The sequence below is a fragment of the Falco cherrug genome, chromosome 5 (genome assembly GCF_023634085.1).
Source record: "Falco cherrug isolate bFalChe1 chromosome 5, bFalChe1.pri, whole genome shotgun sequence".
Classification (NCBI taxonomy): Eukaryota; Metazoa; Chordata; class Aves; order Falconiformes; family Falconidae; genus Falco; species Falco cherrug.
Window position 1 is genome coordinate 55,051,348 of NC_073701.1, and position 19,647 is coordinate 55,070,994.

The 19,647-nt window shown below is 36.4% G+C and overlaps 1 protein-coding gene across 6 annotated transcripts in view; it reads left to right on the forward strand.

The window, feature by feature from the left end:
* The window catches only part of TBK1 (TANK binding kinase 1), a 29,431-nt gene extending 11,084 nt beyond the window's left edge, over positions 1-18,347 (forward strand). For 3 of the 6 annotated variants that reach the window (XM_055712050.1, XM_055712051.1, XM_027812394.2), the window contains 14 exons: positions 1,656-1,835; positions 3,349-3,545; positions 4,769-4,827; positions 6,001-6,092; positions 6,527-6,628; positions 9,283-9,361; positions 10,231-10,352; positions 10,480-10,556; positions 10,912-10,951; positions 13,161-13,262; positions 13,350-13,446; positions 14,485-14,591; positions 14,935-15,006; positions 15,810-18,347. In XM_055712050.1, the coding sequence (XP_055568025.1) occupies positions 1,656-1,835; positions 3,349-3,545; positions 4,769-4,827; positions 6,001-6,092; positions 6,527-6,628; positions 9,283-9,361; positions 10,231-10,352; positions 10,480-10,556; positions 10,912-10,951; positions 13,161-13,262; positions 13,350-13,446; positions 14,485-14,591; positions 14,935-15,006; positions 15,810-15,861 (1,378 nt within the window). In that variant the 3' untranslated portion in view covers positions 15,862-18,347. Of the gene's footprint in view, positions 1-1,655; positions 1,836-3,348; positions 3,546-4,768; positions 4,828-6,000; positions 6,093-6,526; positions 6,629-9,282; positions 9,362-10,230; positions 10,353-10,479; positions 10,557-10,911; positions 10,952-11,882; positions 12,045-13,160; positions 13,267-13,349; positions 13,447-14,484; positions 14,592-14,934; positions 15,007-15,809 lie in introns of those variants that run through there. The other 3 variants (XR_008732477.1, XR_008732478.1, XR_008732479.1) reach the window with 3 other exon arrangements.
* The last annotated feature ends 1,300 nt before the right edge of the window (positions 18,348-19,647 follow it).

The window sequence follows — 19,647 nt, forward strand, 5'->3', positions numbered from 1 at the left end:
CAGTAGATTGGTACAGTCTGCTATTAGGTTGTCAAATATTTTTTGTTTCCATCTGTCCCATAGTTTTATGACTGCTAATTTACAAATGAGCATCTGCAAATCTGAAGTGCTATGAGTAGAAGAAAGATTATTACTATACATTCTTCACCCTCAGGAAAGAGTATGATGTTGTAATAACCTTTGAATTGATGGTCCCCCCTTTCTTGGAAAATATGTGCCTTCAGACATTACAAAGATTAGGCAGCAGAAGGGAAATTATAATAAAATACAGTTCAGAGACTTCTATTTTTGCCAGAAAAAAAATCATATCACATTTTAACATAGTCTCATAGTATCTTTTAAATTTTTTTATCATCATATTTTTGCTTCATATGTCATAATACTAAGTGAGAAGAGCCATGGAAGATCTGATCTCAGTCTGATCTTAAAAACACTTCCCATAACCCATTTATCTGTTTATCTTCCTGAGACTTCTTCGGTACTTCAAAGTTACTGCTTTTTCATGGTAAAGGGAGAAAGAAATTGTTCTGTGAACAGACTCTAGAAACAAACTTTTCTGAAAGCTAAATATGTAGATCCATAAGGGGTGTAGAGTGGAAGTCTGGTTTATATCAATCAATTCATTATAGTGTGTAGAACTTGCAATTTATATATTTTTTTTCATGACACTGCTCAGTTGTTTCTTCTGCATATTCCATATAATTGAAGTGCTTGAAATAATAAAGCAAGCAGATTTTTTTCATTAAACATCTGTTCACAATAATATTTTTCAAGTAGCTTTTAAACAGTATTTGCTGTTATAAGTTTAGTGCTAAAGTGAGTTTGAGCACAGCATCCGCTGACCTCTAATGGAGCCATCAAGTGTGCTTGTAAGCCACTGCAGCTTGCTTCAAAGTATTACCAGTTTTACCAATGGATTCAGGTCTGACATATACATAATGTTAAAACTTTAAAGTAGTTGTTCATGAGAACACCGGAGTAGGATCCATAAAGTTTCTGGCAATTCAGATTCTCAAAGTAGAAATGCAAGAAATTTAAGCTGGCCTTTCTCCTAGAACAGTAATGACTGTAAGGCAATAGTTGCATATTTCTCTTTGCAACAGTTGAGCTGCATGCATGGAGTATTTATTTAGTCCTGTCTCAGTTGGGATGAATTCTGTTAGTGTTGACAATTTAAATAATGAGGCTTTGCTAACCCAGCTGATTTTGATTGAAAGCAACATAGTGTGCACACACAAGCAGCTCAGCCAGCAAACCATAAATGGCAGTAGCTTCCTTCAAAATGATAAACCGTCGTGTGTGGGGTGAGCTGGGTAAAATACCCAGCAGTGGTAGAAGGTGACCTTAGCTCTACAATGCAGAATTTTTAAATTGCATGCCATTTTTCCAATGCCCGTGAAATTTGTCAAATACCAAGGAAAAAAAATTTGATAGCTGACCCTAAAAATGAAAGAGATAAAATATTTGTGTTAATGAAAAACAGTGAACATTACCACTGAACATTTTGTTGTTCAGTAGAGGGGGACAAAAAAAGCACTGGCGTATTCCTCAAGTGATAATAGATTTTCATTCATGAGACAAGTCAAACGAAGTATTGCAATTGGTTACAAGGCAGAAGGATCCAAGTAGTCTTATCAATTCCTGGTGTCCTTTAGGGGTCTGCAAGTACTGCTCACACCTGTCCTTGCGAATATTCTTGAAGCAGACCAGGAAAAATGCTGGGGATTTGACCAGTTCTTTGCAGAGACCAGTGACATACTACATCGAATAATAATCCACATCTTTTCACTACAGCAGATGACCTTGCACAAAGTTTATATTCACAGCTATAATACGTAAGTGTTCTCTCTGTGTTTTCATTACTTTGTTCTTGCTCAGGCAGACACTACTGTGACCTCAGATAACCAGTTTTACAAATTCAGTAGCCTTTCCTTGGTGGTTTATCTGAGGGAGTGAAAGCTTGTGATTCTTCTGTGTAGTCACAGTGCACAGAAGCATGTTGACCAGAAATAAAAATAAAATCATTGAAGGTCAAATCAACTGATCTTAAACTTGGTCTTAATCAGCAAGAGAACACAGACTTAATCTTACAATGTGTCTGTGTTCTTAATCAATACAAGCTTACCCACATTTGTATATGTTACTTATTTACAAAGTAGTTTTCGAGAAACTGTGTTTAACCACTGCTTTTCTTATCTTGTCCTCAAGAATACAAAAATGTGCACATCATCTGTGTCTGATATAAAACTCTCACAGGGGTTCTGAAATTGCAATTGGAACAATTTAGGATCCTGGGTTATATGTAGTTCACTTCATGGTCATAAAGTGCTGATCTTAAAAGCTGTAAAGTCTGGTTTACAGTTTGATACAAAAATTAGTGCCTTTTCTCTGCATTATTACAGATAATACAGAGCATGTGTTGTTCTCTAATATGCGAACAGATACAGTTATTTCATCAAATGTGTAAATACAGTCCTGGCCTTTTCCAATTTTTATTTTCTATTGTCATTTGTATTTTGAAAGAGTTCAAATACTGGTTTTGCAGAGAAAACTTGCTTGTAGCTCAAACTGCTATTTGTACTTTATTTTTAAAAATTATTATTATTATTATTTATCTTTATAATTATTTATATACTAGCTGTAATATTAAGAAGAGACAGTGCACTAGTGTAGCACAGGAGGCAAATTGGTCCTTCCTGTTAGTGTCCTTAAGGTTTTTCTTCTTTGTGGGAGGTTTTGTTTGTTGTTTGGGTGGGGGTTTTTTTTGAGCGGGGGAGTGGGGTGGGGAAGGTTTATTATAAATTCTTACACCTTGTATCCATTGATTGCTGGAAATAAAATATCAGAGTCTCTTTGGTCTTCCTTATTACTCCTGTTTTAGGAGATAAATCTAGCTGTCTGTTAGCTTACAGGCTGAATTTAAGGTGCGTGCTTTTTGACATGTGAACCACCAGACTTTTGGAGACACCATCCATCTCCTTTGAAGAAATGGGTGTGCCTGCGATAACTCAAGTATGCTTCCTTCCTCTCATCTGGTGTTGCCTGTTTTTACTGACCTTCAGGCCAAAGCAAGTTTGTTTACACAGACATGCTTTGGTGGAAGATCAGAGGTAGAACAGGAAGTTTGATATTTTGCAGGAAACAGCATTTGTTTTTGTAACAAAGCAACCTGGAGCTTTAGGCAGTGTGCTGCTTTTTGTTCTGCTTATAAGTTGAATGCTTTATGTGTAAAACCCATTCTTAATTAATCGGAAGTAAAAGGGATTTTTATTTATGTAATACAAAATCTAAATTGTTGAACTATTGTAGTGAGTCTGTCTAACACTGAATATATCATTTGTATTATAGAGCTGCTATATTTCATGAGTTGGTCTACAAACAGACAAAAATACCATCTCAGAATCAAGAACTGATATATGAAGGTCGGCGTTTCATACTAGAGCCTGGCAGATTGGCGCAGCACTTCCCCAGAACAACTGAGGAGAATCCTATCTTTGTAGTAAGCAGGGAGGCTGTGAACATTGTTGGATTAATCTATGAAGAAGGTATATGAAAGTAATTTCTCCTTTCTTATAGCTATCTTTTGTAAATAGTTTGGCTTATTGCTTTATGACTTACGTCTTAGAGACAGTGTTTGCAATTTTTCTGTTGATACGTGAAGTTCTAAGTATGCAGTCTAATTTTTTTCAAAAATGCTGAATATCCAGCTCATTTTTACAGAAATAGTAGCCGCTTGTAATGTTCCTAGTGCTGTGAACCTGAGCATTTGTGTGTTAAGATGTAGTGGTGTATATGGAGTTCTGAAATTTTTTGAAGCATGACACTTTTAACAACTAGAAGGGAACATCACAGAATGTAATTCGAAGCTGGTTCTTTTGTTCCATTACTCATTAAGTGGAAATTCAAGTTTTGCTTTTTTTTTTTTTGGTCATGAATGTGGTTAGCCTTTCATTTAACAGAGGAGGTCTTAACAACCTACCTTTGTTTAGAAGTTAAGGTAGAGTCAGAACAGGAAAAAAATAAATGAAATTTTTGTATTTCCATTTATCATTGAGAGGCTTATAGAGGGTTCTATGCCAAAGCCTTTTTTCGTAAGAGTTGAGCTGGAGGACATGCCTCCACTTGAGAGGTCAGCGTTGTTTTTTCCGTATATCCTACGTACTGACTGCTCGGGCCAGCTGACACTCACACAGAGGTGCTAAAGAGTGTGGGTAGGTGAGTTGTTTGTGGAAGGATCAACAGGGCCTTTATATTGTGTCAGAGCTTTCTGAAGGAGTCAGTGAGCATGAGAACAAAAGAGGTTCAGTTGGCAGAGGCTACCCTAGGTTTTGAAAAGCAGTTGGGTGAAGTCCTGCCATTGAGAATCTCAGTGAAACAAAGTAGCCATGAGCTAAGAGGGAACAGTCTCCCATGCGAACAAACATAAGAGCTGAAGAACAGAAATAAACGATGGGCTTTCTCAGTGGAGAGAGATTGCTAGTGGAGACCTGCATGAAATCTGTGCTGTGCAGCGTGTTCAAAAGTGAGTCTGGAAAAGGAAATGAAGGACTGTTTGCTGAAGTTACCAAGTTATTTAAAGTGTTTAAGACAAAGGCTGGTTTTGAAGGTGTGCATGAGAACCACAGGATATTAAAAGGCTTGGTGGTAACAGATTAGATGAAAATCCCTGTAGATACACATAAAAACAGTGTAGGGAGGGGAAACAATCTGAAATTTTGAAGTCTTTTACGGAAAATAAGAAAATACATATGTTTGTGTTATATTTCAGTTTTACTTCCTAAAGTACATCAACGCTATGATTTGGATGGAGATGCCAGTATGGCTAAAGTGAGTAACTATGATTTTATATACCTGTCTCAGATAATGATACTGAAATGAAAGCTACTTGATTTTCAGATGAATAATGTTAATGAAACTATTTTTAAGATGCTAGTGAGAATTATGACTGACAGAAATGTATTTGTTAACAAAGGCTCCAAAAGTACATTAAAGCCATACTTCATATGCAAAATAAGTTAGTATAATTCTTTAAAAAGAACAAACCCTAAAAACAGCCTTTGAAACTCAAGAGTGCTTTATTACTGCACAATTCAGTGATGGGTGGAAAGGAGTCTGCTACTCGGGAGTCCTGAAGCTAGCCAGAAGATTCGTAACGTCCTCTGTGATGGTGCAAAACTTAACATAAGAAAAATAACTTTCATCTTTCTCTCAATAGAGAGGAGTGTCTAAGTCTGCAGAAGAGCAGAATTTCTGTTGTCTCTCTTGCAAATTTTCAGAATCTGTGGGAGACAAGTAGAGGGTGTTTTATTCTTTTGGTCATTTTTCTAATACTGCTGAACATATGTGTTGCCATGCATTGACTTTGTGATTGCTATTTATACTATACCTATAAAACACTGGCTGCTGGGAAGCCTTGTATTCAGGCATGGTAGTCCTGAAAGCATATGTCTTTGAATAACAAAAGTCTTTAAAATTAATAAACAGAAGGTCATCAGTTGATAGTATTTATTTAAAATGTTGCAAATTATCATTTCTGAATCTTTGCTCACAATTCGAAATAATGCAGCAAACTTTTAAGTGGAATTAAGTGAATGAAGAGTCCTTAGCCTTGTAATTTAAAAATGTGACGTTTTTAACAAGTTTCTTTTAATGTATGTGTTTAATTCTTAAACTACTGAAGAAATGCACTTGTAACTTTCCAGAAATGAAAGTAAATCTGGAGAGTAAGTGGTGTCCTTCTTGTTTATGAGGGACTTATTTTCATCCCTAATAGATATTTCAGCATCACTGGAAAAACTCACTACCATGTTTAGCTTTGCCTCCATAATGAGTGTTTGGTTATCTACCAACTAAAGTTCGGGCAAAGTTATGCATTTTAAACTACCACCTTCATATTTCTCTTTCTTTTATTAATCTGTGTTGCTTTGTTGTGATTAATTGACATGAAACAACAGTTAAGAAAATGTCAGATTAGTACAATGTTGATTGTTTTTTCTACAGGCAGTAACAGGTATCGTATGTTATGCCTGTAGAGTTGCCACTTCTTTGCTACTTTACCAGGAGCTGATGCGAAAAGGAATACGATGGCTAATGTAAGCAACTGATTGAATTTCATTGTGGTTGTTTGGGGTTTTTTAATTGAGATATGCCTTGATTATCAATACATAATTCTGTAATCTCCCAGTATCTTGGGAGGTTTTCTTTACTCTTTGAATATGAACAAGCTTTCTGAATTTTTTCCTTCTTTCTGTCATTAAGGAAACAAAAATAATATTTTCTGACAATAAGGTTTAGGTATTTGCAATTTCACTTTCTTCTGGGGATAGTTTAAGTCTAACCTCTGGTGACCTGCAGGTACAATTGAGCAGCTTGCACAAGATAGTTTTATGTGAGGGTTATGCTAATGCATCTCTAACAAAGCAATTCTTACTAGCACTTATTGCTGTAGGTATATTACTGTATTACTGATCGCTGGTAAGACGGCAGTTGAATGCTTTTGTTATAGATTAATGCTTCACTTTTTCAGTGAAATAATTAAGGATGATTACAATGAAGTGGTTCATAAAAAGACAGAAGTTGTCATCAGGCTGGATTTCTGCAGCAGAAACATTGAGAAAGCTGAGAAAATGTGAGTAGGAGCGCTACTGAATGCATTGATTTTTCATTATCTTTAATGACAGTAGTATTTTAAGTTATATTTATTTACAGAGGTTTTGCATATAAAAATTAGATCTGAATTGGCATGGATTTGCTGATGGCAGTACCTTAAGCAGATTTAGTAATACACTTTACTCAAATTAGAGTGTTAATTTTGCTGCTTAACCTATCAGGAACAAGTAATTGCTATTGAGTAGTAATTATACGTGGGTTTTTTCCCCTTTCTTCTCTGACTCAGTTCATTTGCTGTTGTTGACTTTAGAAGCTGTAGTAAAGCCTGGACAAAGAATCAAGTACCTTTCCTTCCATTAGTGCTTTAATGCTTTTGTCACTGAGTTTGCTTGCGTGTGTTTATTAAGGATGACTTTAAATACTGACCCTTTCACAGCTTTAAGACTGTAGTATTTTCTGCATGGAAGGAATTTTAATGTTGAAATATAACATAGAGCAGCTGCAAAAAAACCTCAATCCTCCCCCCCCAAAAAACCAAACCAAAGCTGTATTAGGGTATCACTAGATCACAGTGTGTGGACACAGGGATGCAGAAAGTAAACTGCACAGGAAATTCTACTCCTGACTTTTTTTTAAGTGCCCGACTATTGTGTTATTTCTGTCTATTTTGGTTAATTCAAATGGCAGAGGTCTGTGTCTCAGAATCGTACTGTTGCCCATATGGATCCATTTAGATCTGTAGAATAGAAAGTGGTTTAGAGTGCTTTCTTTAAAACTGGCAAAATTTATAATAAGGAGCAACTAAAGAATTGTTATCTTTTAGCGTAGGAGACTTCCAAGTTTCAAAGACCACAGAAGACACTTATTTCTCTTGTCTTCCATCTCAAAGAAGGAAATGTTTTCCAGTGGTCAGACTCTTCTGACCAGCCTCTTTCAGTCAAGTGCTGTCTGTAGGAGATGGGATTGCACATTGAATTCTTCCTAAAAGTTTCATTTTTTTCTCTCTCCTGACCTTTGTTTCACCTGTGAGTCCCACTCAATGTCCAATTCTCAGTCACATTCTTTTCCACTCCTGAAGTATCTTTGCAGTCTCTCCACAAACTAGCATTAGCTCCATCTTTAAGGTTTGTTATTCTTAGGCAGTCTGATATGAGCGTTAAAGCCCAGGTCTTCATAGGATTCTTCTATGAGTAGTTGTTTTCCTGTTCAACCTGCTGCCAGTGTCCACCAAATGCTGTATTGGTCGTAGGATTCCCTAACCGTCCTTCCAGACTGCTCTGAAAATGCAGATGCCCCCAGGCAGTTAATGCACACATAGAGAGCCCTTGGGTCTGCACAGTAGACTTAAGGATGTTGGAGCTGCTATGCATGTGCAAATTGAACAGCTTGCGTGTCAGAATTATGGATACTGAAGGATTTCTCAGATTTGCTCTGTGCATGCCAAACATATACACGCTGACACACTTGGGCTTTAAGATACTTGCTTTAAAAACAAAGAAACAACAACAGTGAAACCAGCAAAACTGATAACTAGCAAGGTAACAGTATACCTGTGTAGCTTAGTTACAAATCATCAGGGCTGTAATCCAGACTCTTCTTCAAGCTAGTTTACGCTAGTTCACAGGACTAGTTTTCGTTCGTTCCGTATTTGGTTCAGATAGCTTCTTCCTGCAGTTTGCCAGGTCCCCAGAGATGAAAGCCACTTAGAGCTCAGAAGAAACTGCTGCAGGTTCTGATTTGTGACTAGTGCATTTCGCAGTATCTCAGAGCAGTGATTTGAAAAAAATTGCCTTCACTTGTGAACTGGAGTCGTTCTCATGTGAACAGAAATTTGCTAAGTGTTTGCACATGGTCTTTCAGCCTCTTATGAAGGGTCAGGATTTTCAGTTTATTTGACTTCAGAAGACTTTTCTGGAATTAGCAAAGGACACACCTTCTTGTTTGTCCTCCCTTTTCAAGGCTGTGCTTCAAAGCATGGCAATGCAAAACTTTTATTTGAAAAGTTAAACAAAGTATTGAACTCGAGCAAAGTATGTATATTTTGAAAGCAGATGGGTTTTATGGTGGTTTTAAAAACGAAATGTGCCTGAGACTCAACAGGAAAATTATCATCCCAAATGATTTATTTGGCACTTGAGCTGTGGTCAAATGGCAAGTATCACTGTGAACAGATGGTGCTACTAACCCAGCCTTTAAGGGTTCTGGTAACTCAACCAACCCAAGGTTTTGGTAACGAGCCTTTCCAATAAGTTTCCACAGAAAAGCATTTTGGTGCATGGGAGTATTAGTTTGTTGTGTGTCATTGACTATTTTAAGTAACTTTGGTTTGGTAACTTTTTAATAATGATTCCATGAGAGGAAATAGTTTTCTACTGCCTGTCAAGTACAAGTAATGAGAATAGAATAAAGAAGTCAGGAATGGAAGTTTCAAACTTCTTTTTAACAGTTCAAATGTAGGAAAAAAATGAAGGGATTTTTTTTTTCATAAGTAAAATGTTTCCGTTACTAATGGCCACTTAAAGTTGTCAGTGTTTCATGGTTGCTGCTTGGGAAATACTGTAATTCATGTAAAAGAAAACATAGTTATTGTTACAGTCTAGATTCAAGGAACATTTTGAGTGTATTCACTGCTTGTTTATTTTGTTTTTTAACTGTGCTTTTTTTTGTGGTCAGATATGAGAATTTGATGCAGATCAACTTGGAAGCATCAGAAGTGGATGAAATTTCAGAGATACACACAAAACTGTTACGTGTAAGTATCTTACAAAGCCTGTATCATGCTTAAAATGGTGTTTCTAAAGAAAAAGCCAAATGCACAATAACACAGGTGTTTCTGTGAATAACAACCCTGACTTCTCAAAGTAATTTCTAGATTGCTTAAGGTTGTTAAAATGCTCACAGTGAGATGTGGATATCTTTCTGAAAACAGAGCAAATCCTTTTATTAGCTTAGTGTAGTGAAAATAATCAGTTCCTGAAAATACATTCTCATTTTCTAAAATACTCAAGTAAGAAATTATAACCGTGAAATATATTTTACTTTGCAGTTTTTTTCCCCTTTCCTTAAAGAATTTTAAACTACTTCATTGGTTTTCTAAAGTGATTCATATACAAACACACTTCAGAGTGATCTGCTTTGAAATTTGCATTGTGTATCCAGAGAAGTAAGGAAAAATTGAAAATAACTTTACACACTGGTGTCCTGGGAACAGGTACAAAGTTCTCCATTCTAAAAGAAAAAGTTGATCAGTGCATTTTTATTTTGAAGGCTGTATGAACTGTAGAGAAAGAAAGGTATGAATTATGTGTATAGTCATTATACAAATTCTTAACAAACCAAAAAAGCAAGTGTAGAAATACATGGGGAATATATGAAAGATTGAAACTAATTGTTGAAAGAAAAATATTAACTAACAGAAGTACCAGTGTCAGAGATTATTCTTTAATAATGTCATGCTTTATCTGCTTTTAGCAAAGCCTAGGTGGATAATTGGGCATGTTTCTTTAATGAAGTCAGTGAAACAAATGGCTCTATAGTATTAACATGCTCAGTCTGTTTTCAGCCTCAAGTAATTTTTCACTTTACTCAGTGGTAAAATTGAACTTTCTTGCTCTTACCTAGCTCTCCAGCTCTCAGGGTACAATAGAAACTAGTCTTCAAGATATCAAAGCCAAACTTTCTCCCAGTGGTTTACTGGCTGACACCTGGGCAAATCAGGAAGGCATGCATCCAAAAGACAGAAAGTGAGTAATTGTATTAGTTGTTTTAATATGTATTGAATTCTACATTGAGTTGTAGTTCATAAAACTCATTCATAGGTACTTAAGTTTATGTATAAAATATGTAATTTTCTTCCCTTTGTCACTCTAGTCCAGAAAGGCTGCAGGCGCTGCTATGTTCCATCACAGATATTTATTATCAGTTCAAAAAAGACAAAGCAGAACGAAGTAAGTAACTTACTTGATTCGCTTTTAATATAAACTGTAATGTAAAAGACAGGTCAGTCCTTGTTCCACTAGGCTATTTGTGGTAGGAATGGAGAGTGAGTTAGCAACAGTGAATACGTCTGTAGGTCTGTCTTAGTGAGATACTGCCTTGAAGCCCATATGAATGAAACAGCACTATTAATCATAAATTTGAATTGCAAGGCTGGAGATGTGGAGGAAAAAAAAAGTACATGACCACTTTTACCTATCAAAATAGAAGAAAATCATATAGGAAATGGGTAAACTTAGTGGAGTTTTACATAAATACAACTAACAGAATTAAACTGGTAATGTCTGTCATCTGCTCTGATCCTAGGGCTTCCTTATAATGAAGAACAAATTCACAAGTTTGACAAGTAAGTTTTGAAGTTACCTTTGGGAAATAACATAATTGCTTTTAGGTCCTTCAGTTGCTTTTGCCAATAATCTTTTGATTTTTATTGTAAATTATAACCTCTTTAGGATTGCTCTGTAAAAAAAATTCCTTTAAATATCCTAAATACATAGGGGTGCCAGTATATGATAACTTCCTGGCAGTGGAGTTCCTTCACTGATAGACTTCTAAATGTAGATGTGAAATACCTGTTCATTTTCTGGGCATAACTGTCTTATAGAAAATACGGTTTTTTTCCTCAGTAAGAGTGAAGTGACTTTGTAACTAACGTGGAGATAATTTTTACAGATGAATAAAATATGGGCTAGTGGAATGAAATTCTAGAATGATTTAATCTTCCCAGGAATACAGCATACAAATTTTATGCAGTTCTCCATGCTTGTTTAAAACTGTCACTTATGAAAGGTGGCCACATTAAGTGTCTGTATGTAACCTGAGTGTCTAGACTCCGCTAACAACACTTGACTAATTCTCGAGCAACTGTAAACAGCTGCTCTGCTGGTGCTGCTGTACTTGTCTCAGAATCAGTTCAGTTCCTCATATGCAAGTGCCTAATACTATCTAAGTTGCCCTAAGGTACCTGAGACATGCTCTTAGACTGGGAGGTAGGACACAAGACCAATGGGAAACCTACACCTTTCTGGATAGACAGAAGCAGGGCAGGGTATCCTTGTGCATCTCAAATAATGCTAGATGCTTATGTTTAAGTAATTAAGTTATTCTCCTAGTGGCCAGCCAGTTGAGTTGCTCCCTAGACTTTGCTGTGTGCTATATTTAGACACTGCTTCTGTAATTTTCTAAATGTTCTTGCTGTTGCTACCACTAGTGTGGCTTCATTCACAGATAGAAAGCTACCGATGTTTTCACAGCGATGCCACTTGATTTTTCCATAGTGAAAGCTAAATGGGGCAACTGCCAAGTGGAGGTGAGGTTGCCTTAAGATAAAGGACAGTAGGGGCTGAAAACCTGTAAGACGGATCTTGATACGCTGAAAGAGACTTGGATGCGTTATTGGCCTGCAACAGCAAGGGGCTGAACTTAATGTGAGAGATAATGTGAGTGATAATTTTGTCATGTTTTTAAGGATAAGATTGAAAAACAGACAAACATTGGGATGCAGTCCATAGCTCATTTTAAATCTGCACTCCCTTGGGCAGATCAAAGAAACTTTAGGGCTTTTTCTACTACTCAGACTGTGTCCCTGCATTAATAGTGAATAACTCTAAATAAATAGGCTTGATTTTCATGGTTTTGAATACTGGTATATTTTCTACCACAAATTTCTCCTTGAGAATGTTCAGATATCTTTGAATTCCTAACTACATCTTATTTTACTTGATTCACCCCAGAGAGAAATGGCAATGGTTTTTGTTAAGAACTGTGTGCCATTAGCAACAGAGGGCTGGCCTTTGTTATATTTACCAGTAGACAGACAAGGGAGCAGCACTCAGTTTAGGTATTTTTTTGTTGTTTGAATGATAGGTGTGCGTGCCTGATGACAGTCCAGCTACACTCTAGCCAGAATGTGATTAACCAATAGCTATCATGCAAGACTTAATGAAATACCAGAAGCAGGTGTTGGACTGTAGTGTCCTGGCACCCCTTAGTTTCGCTTACTGGTGCAATGCATAGCATGGTAAGGCAGTTACTGGGATTACTGTCTGCAGCACTAACCAGAATTGGGTTCTGTTTTGCTTTCCTGTCCTTATGGGCTTGCGTTTTTCTCTTGTCATAAATATAAGCTGACACAAAAATCCTGGGTTTTTTCTTGCATGTGTATTACTCAGCACAAAGATTATTCAATATGCTGGAAGTTCCAAGTATATGTAGAAGGCAAATAAGAAATAATAAGGAATTCTGTCCTTTCCATTTAGCATCCCTTCTCCTTAAATATACCTGCTCAGGTAAATACTGACTCAAAGAAGACATTTGATCGTTTGTTCATATAAAAATAATTGCAACTAAATGCTTCAAGTGATTTTTTTTCTCCCTGCTAGGGAATATTTCTGCAATATAAACTGTCAGCTCATGCAGTGTGTTGCAGCGTGAATAAAGGTGGCTGAAGGGATTTTAAGTCCACATACCTCTTCTCCATGTTTCAGAAAGTATTAGTATAGAGGGACAGGGTTTTGAAAGCAGTATAACACTGTTTGGCTGTTTCTGTGTTGCAGGCAGAAGCTGTATTTGCATGCTACGAAAGCCATAGCTCTATTCAAAGATGAATGTGTCAGCAAGTATGTTACATTTTTGGGCAAGGCTGAGGACTGGACAAGGCAAGCTATTAATTTCTTTAGTATTCGGTAATGTTCATTGCACCACTTTACAAAGGAAGCTTTTAAAAGAAAACTTTTTTGTTTTAGGAAAATGCTTCACACAAGGAAGCAGTTACTGGCTCTTACCAACCAGTGTTTTGATATTGAAGAAGAGGTGTCCAAATACCAGGATTATATAAATGAGGTAGAATGCTTCAAAATTATGTAAAGTCTTTGCATAGATAAAAGACTATTCCATATTGTTTAATGTCAGTAGTGTTGTTTATAGCGAGTCTTACACTAATGCAGTCGTATTAAAATATAGGGCTGTATGGATGTAGTATTTGGTCTATAACAGCTTCATTGCTAATGTCAGAGTGATGTAGAAAGTGGTGTGATTTTTTGAGTCCTGACTTGATTTTGGAATTTGGTGGGGGTTTTTTTGGTTTTTGGTTTCTTTTGGTGGGTTTGGTGTTTTGCTTTGGGGGTTTTTTGGTTGGTTGTTTTTGGCTTTTTGTAGTGTTAGCATTCCCCCGCAAAAATATGCAAATGGATGTGAGTTCATTATAAAGCATTTTGGGTAACTGCTATTATCATAATGGTATCTGAGCACCCAGAGGATTATCTTAATACTCTTATGAAGCATAAAAACACTAGTCCCATAATCAAGATTAGGGGATATGTGCTTGAGGATACATGCTAAACTAATGCTGCTGGTGACATGAAAGAAAATACTTTGTTAAAATTTGGATGGTAACTCTGCTGGTTGCAAACTTAGCAGAATTACCTCAAAACTGAGAGAATTACAGCATTTTCATGCAGTAAAATTATTATTCTTTATAAAATAAATTTAAATTAAAGCACCGGACAGGTGTAAAAACAATTAAGGAATGATGGAGAGCAGCATTCCACTTGTTACTTGTTTGTATTTTAGTAGCACTACCAAAATCAGTTATTGATTAGGATCCTGTTGCCTTAGGATATCTGCAAACATAACGCATAGATAATTCTTCCTTTTAAGAGTTTCTTATGAAAGTATAAGACAGTTAAGAAGATGGAACAAATCAGGGAATTATAGGTCATGTCAATAATCTCAGCTTGGAGAATATCAGCTGCTTTACTAATGTACTGATTTTATGAGGCATCATAGCACTGGCAAATTTAAAGAAAGATTTTAAGGTGGACATCAAGGTACATATGACAACTTATGTTGCAACTTAGATTTCCTTTTTGTCTGTTTCAGTTACAAGATGCTCTGCCGCAGAAAATGTTTGCAGCTTCTAGTGGGATGAAACATACAATGAACACAGTCTATCCAAGCTCAAACACATTAGTGGAAATGACTCTTGGGTAAGAATTTCATAATTGGATTGATGTAATATTCTATACCTGTTGTACAGGCGAATTGAAAAAAACGAATTTACAGCTGACTTAGTGATTCCTGTATTAATAGAAAGAGTTTTATATTGCAGAAAAAGCTTTATGTTGCTACAGTGGCGGTACAGATTTGGAAGTGAGTAGGAGACAATAGTAATCTATTATCTGCCACTTTTAATAAATAAGCAACCTGTTGTCTGTCCCTTATTTTAGTATGTAATGACAAGTTGCTGAAAGCTTTGTGGTGGTGAGTGATCATGGCAGGTAACTGTCCCTATAAAAATTGTAACCTTTCTTTCACTTCTTGTTACTACAGTATGAAGAAACTAAAAGAGGAAATGGAAGGGGTTGTTAAAGAGCTGGCTGAGAACAATCACATTTTGGAAAGGCAAGCAGTTGTTTTCCCTTTTTGGGCTGATAATAGGAATGGGCTTAATTTGGTACATTTGAACTTAAACTAAGGGACGATTCTGTAATCTCTTTAACTGTAAATATATTTTGAACTGTTGATCAGAGATGTAACAAAAAAAACCCCAAAAAGTATTGAAAACCTCTAAACATTATTGTAAAATCATTCTGACACAGCATTTGGGGCATTTTTGTTTCATGTTACTTATGTTTAGCTAACAAAAATACCTGTTGCACAGACAGATTAATTCTGAATTTAAACACAATACTGTTGCAGCAATCAAGTGTTGTGCAACACTTTTAACTTTTAAAAGCAATCTTTTAACTCCTCACCTTTAGCCGTAATTTTTACAACTGTGGAATTATACCAATCTGAATGAATGATTTTGCAGTTTTCAGATCACTTAAATTAAGTGAAGAGAAAGAGGCGAACATATTTCTTACAGTCCTGAGAGGGTAACGTTGTTATCACATACAGACTGACTTTGCATTTTTCCTGTGTTGATGATAAAATAATGATTTCCTGAAAGCTTCAGGGTAAATTTCTGGTGGAGCTCTTTAGCTTCAAACTGTAATGGTTTGGTTTTGTTCCCCAGCCCCAGGCCCATACTTGGAGCATAGCATCTTCTCTTCCATCTTCTTTTCACATACAAAGTTAGATACAAATATGTGTGTTGGCATGTGGCAAGGGAAAGGCAAACCCCATAAATAAATTATAATGAATTAAGGATTGATTCTATAATCTAGTCATTCACTGAAGAATATACTGGTTTTTCATTTTAGATTTGGTGCTTTGACTATGGATGGTGGCCTGCGGAACGTGGACTGTATCTAGCTTTCAAAAGACCTGAAGAGGACTTGTAAATTTTTTGAAAGGAGAAAAAAAAATAACGTTGGGACATTTAAAGGTGGATAATAAATCTCTGTCCAGGTTTTTTTTCCCTCTACAACTGTAGTATTTAAAAAAATGTAAATATGTATAATATGTAAATATAAAAGAAATATATATCTTTTTTTGGTCAATGTGAGGATAGAATTACTGCTGGCAGGGAATTTAGCCCCTTGGAGGATCTCTGACTAAGTCCTAAAGGAAAAAGTGTTGTTGATGAAGTTGACATTTTTGTTTGCTTTGAATATTGCCCGTTTTTCAGAATGCAGTTTAGTCTTTATTGCAAGAAGACTTGCAGAACTCTAAGCATCATGAATAGTCTTTAAAAGGGGTTTTGGATTTCCTTTAACCACCACTAGTATTTTGGAGTCTAGCTGAATGACTGTGATCATCACAGAACATGACAATTGTTTTAAATGAGATCTTTTTAAGTAAGTGTGAATAGGGACTAAAAGCGCAGATAGGACAGAATGGAAATGCATTTCTCTTTCCTTCACATCCAAACTGTTAGTTCACTTTTACTTGAGAAAACAAATTCACGATATTTTTTTAAGTTCCTCTCTGTATTTGGTGCCATGATACCTGTAATCATTTGACTGCTCTGTATATGGAAGTTTTGCACTCCAGGTTGTCAGACAGAATGTAAAAATTCCTTTTTCAGAGTACAGCATTTTCAGAATTGCCCTGAAATCATGTTGCTCACCACAAGAGAAGCGGGTTCTTAAAATAGCTTTTTCAGAATCCTGTTTGCAGGCATAATTTTTTTAAAAGGTTAAGGAGAATTTGTGGGGCAGTCAGCAGACTAGATAGTGTCATGCCTCAGTGGTAACTGATTATTGGAAAAATAAATTGCTGGTCTGGATCTTGAAAAGGGACCACACCTGCTGCTGACTGAGATATCAAACTTAGGTGGAAAATTTAGTAAGACTATGTATTTATTTTCCAGTGTCAGTTGTTACTACTTTAAGTGCTACATGATCAGGTTGCAGAGATGCAGAATAAAACAGTCTGCTCCAGTATGTGTAGGAAGAAGAAAGAGGAAAACAAACAAACAAAAACTCAGAAAACATTTGTCACTTTACTTGGATACTACAGGTGTACTTACTTGTTTCAGCTGAAGAGCATGCAAATATTACGGGATTCATTCTTTCTTTGTGGAAACTTGGTCATGGATGTTCAGTGGTGTCCAGTAGTACTTCTGATTGCTCTGTTACATCTGCAAGATGATCTACACCAACTCCAGAATTTTCTACAATTAATGGTAAAACATTTAGGTATAAACTAAACAGCAGTAACCTGTAATAGCATCTGAGTTTTGTGGTGCTTACTCCCTGTTTATCTGTCCGGGTCAGAATATAAAACGTTTTCATTGAATTTTTTAAAAAATATTTGATTAGAAACTTATGAAATTTATAATTGATTCTTTTATTGTTAAAAGAAGAGGAAATTCACTGCCTTGATGTCCAAGACCTGCTTTCCAGTGTTCTTGGTGAGAGTCAAATATTAAAAGGGAATTCAGATCAGATATTTTTATACCCACATGAACAGCTTCTTTCTTTGAGAGCTTTGCCCCAAAAAAATCTAGCTATGCAAAAGGCGTGCAGCAGTTTGTTACATGTTTTCCTTGGTTAGCCATGGCATTCTTAACTGTTTGTTTTAAAATAACGGAATCATGTCTAACTGGAATGTTTTAATGCCTGCTTACACATTTGTTCATTCATGTCTGCAGTCTCACTGAGTGTCATTTAAATACATGCGTAAGTGTTAAAAGGACTGGGCTCTCAAACTGTGCATAACTTCTGTTTTTTTCCAATGGTAAGTTTGTAACACTTTGTTTCAAAGGTTCTTAATCTTGAAAGGAATCAAGAGTTAGTTGGAATATATAATTTTCAACTTCTTTATACTGAAGCAGTCTGAAAAAAATTAATTGTAGTAGTAATATAGTCTGTATATTGAAGTATGTGTGGCATTCTTTTACACGGTTGAAAATGTTTTGTTATATTTTATGTTCATTTTAAACATTGCTGGGTTTAGTGCTGCTAAATACATCAGTAATCTTAATCTTATTAAAATTTCTTTTTCTGAAGCAATTTTAACTAAGCAGTAGCTAAGGAACTTGAAGGAATCAGTTCATAATCTACTGATTACATTCTTATGAAGCAAATACATTTTTCAAGTCAAAGCAAGCATAGTGTATAATACCATCATTTTTTTGGCTCAAACTAAGTGTCCTGATTCTATCAGTCATGCCTACTGATTTGCCAAAAGAAGTAATAGAAAGTAATACATGGTTCTTCCTCCTGAAGCTGGTTTACAGTTTTGGGGGTTTAGCTTAGTATGTTTATTATCTGTTACTTGAACAAACCTGTCTTCATGTGAATTGTGAAAATGCATGAGTGAATGACTTAATGGCATAAAGACATCATCAGCCACTTACTGTCTGGTGTGTACTGTGTCTTTCCATAATTTCACTTCCTGTTAATTTCAGTACTACCTTATAATTTTTATTTCCCTGTAAGTACAATACAAAGCCTGAAACCTGTAGCAGCAAATCGCAGTTTAGCTTGCATTAGCCGGCTCTCCAGGAAAGTTCTCCTGTCACTAGCACCACTAGCACAGGCTGTATGGTAGAGCCACTAATCTTTTTTATTTATTTTTTGACCACTCTGCTGATCTGTGTTCTGAACAATATTAGTTCTCTGTAATGGTAGCAAAATTCCTAGTCTCTCTACTCGGTGTGGAACAGTCAATACTAATTTAGTTAATCACTGTAGAAGTGGTAATGCTAGAGTAATTTTGGATCTAATACTATGGCAAGGATTAAAAAGGCTGAATGGGGTATTAAGCTTGAAGCCTAGAAGAGGGGAGATGTGGAATAAACTGCCATTGCATAAACTTGTTTGGGTTAAATTAAACACAGATTTATTACTGAGTAATTGCATAGCCTGCTGTAACTGTGAAATCCCTCCCGGGGGGGCATGGAAATTAGTTTGGCTAGCCACATTTGGTTAGCTCAGCCAGTGATGGCTTCCAGCAAGGGACCTGAAAATCGGTGGGGTGGACGCTCACCCTGCTCTGTGCAGAGGGAAACTTGGTTTACCTGTGACCTACTCAATGATGAGCGCTTCTAAATTGGCTTATAAGAATAAGATACTGGTTACCTGAAGATAAGTTAGGGGAGAAAAAAAAGAATGGCTAGGGTCTGGAAGACTCACCAGAAGGGGGACTGGGAAATAATGGGAGTTGGTTGGCTGAAAGAAGAGAAGATTGGAAGGGGGGTTGGGGGACAAAAGTCTTCAGTTATCTAAAAGCTGTTACAGAAGATCAGTGTTAACCACCGTGACTCTGGTGAGAGGAGTAGAGATTAAATTGTAGTGCACAAAACAAAAAACTCTAGACAATAAATTTGGGAAAATGTAGTGAAGAGAGTCAAGTGCCGGAACTGCACAGGGTCGGTTGCACAGGGTTTTTAAGAACAGGGTAACTGCTGGGAGCTCTGGTGGCTGGTCCTGCCGTTGCCAAGGCTGCATGACCTTTTAATTTTCTGTGCTCTGAACAGCTTTTTTTTTTTTTTTCAATGTGTTCCATTGATCACAAAAATGTGGTAGGGCTACCATCCCTCAGCAGAGTTGTCTCTTTTGACACTGGTACAAGCCCAGCCAGTAGCAGTTGTACTTATAGATGTGCATCTTCTGGAGAACTTAGGTTCCTGTTGACAAGGAACACTGACGG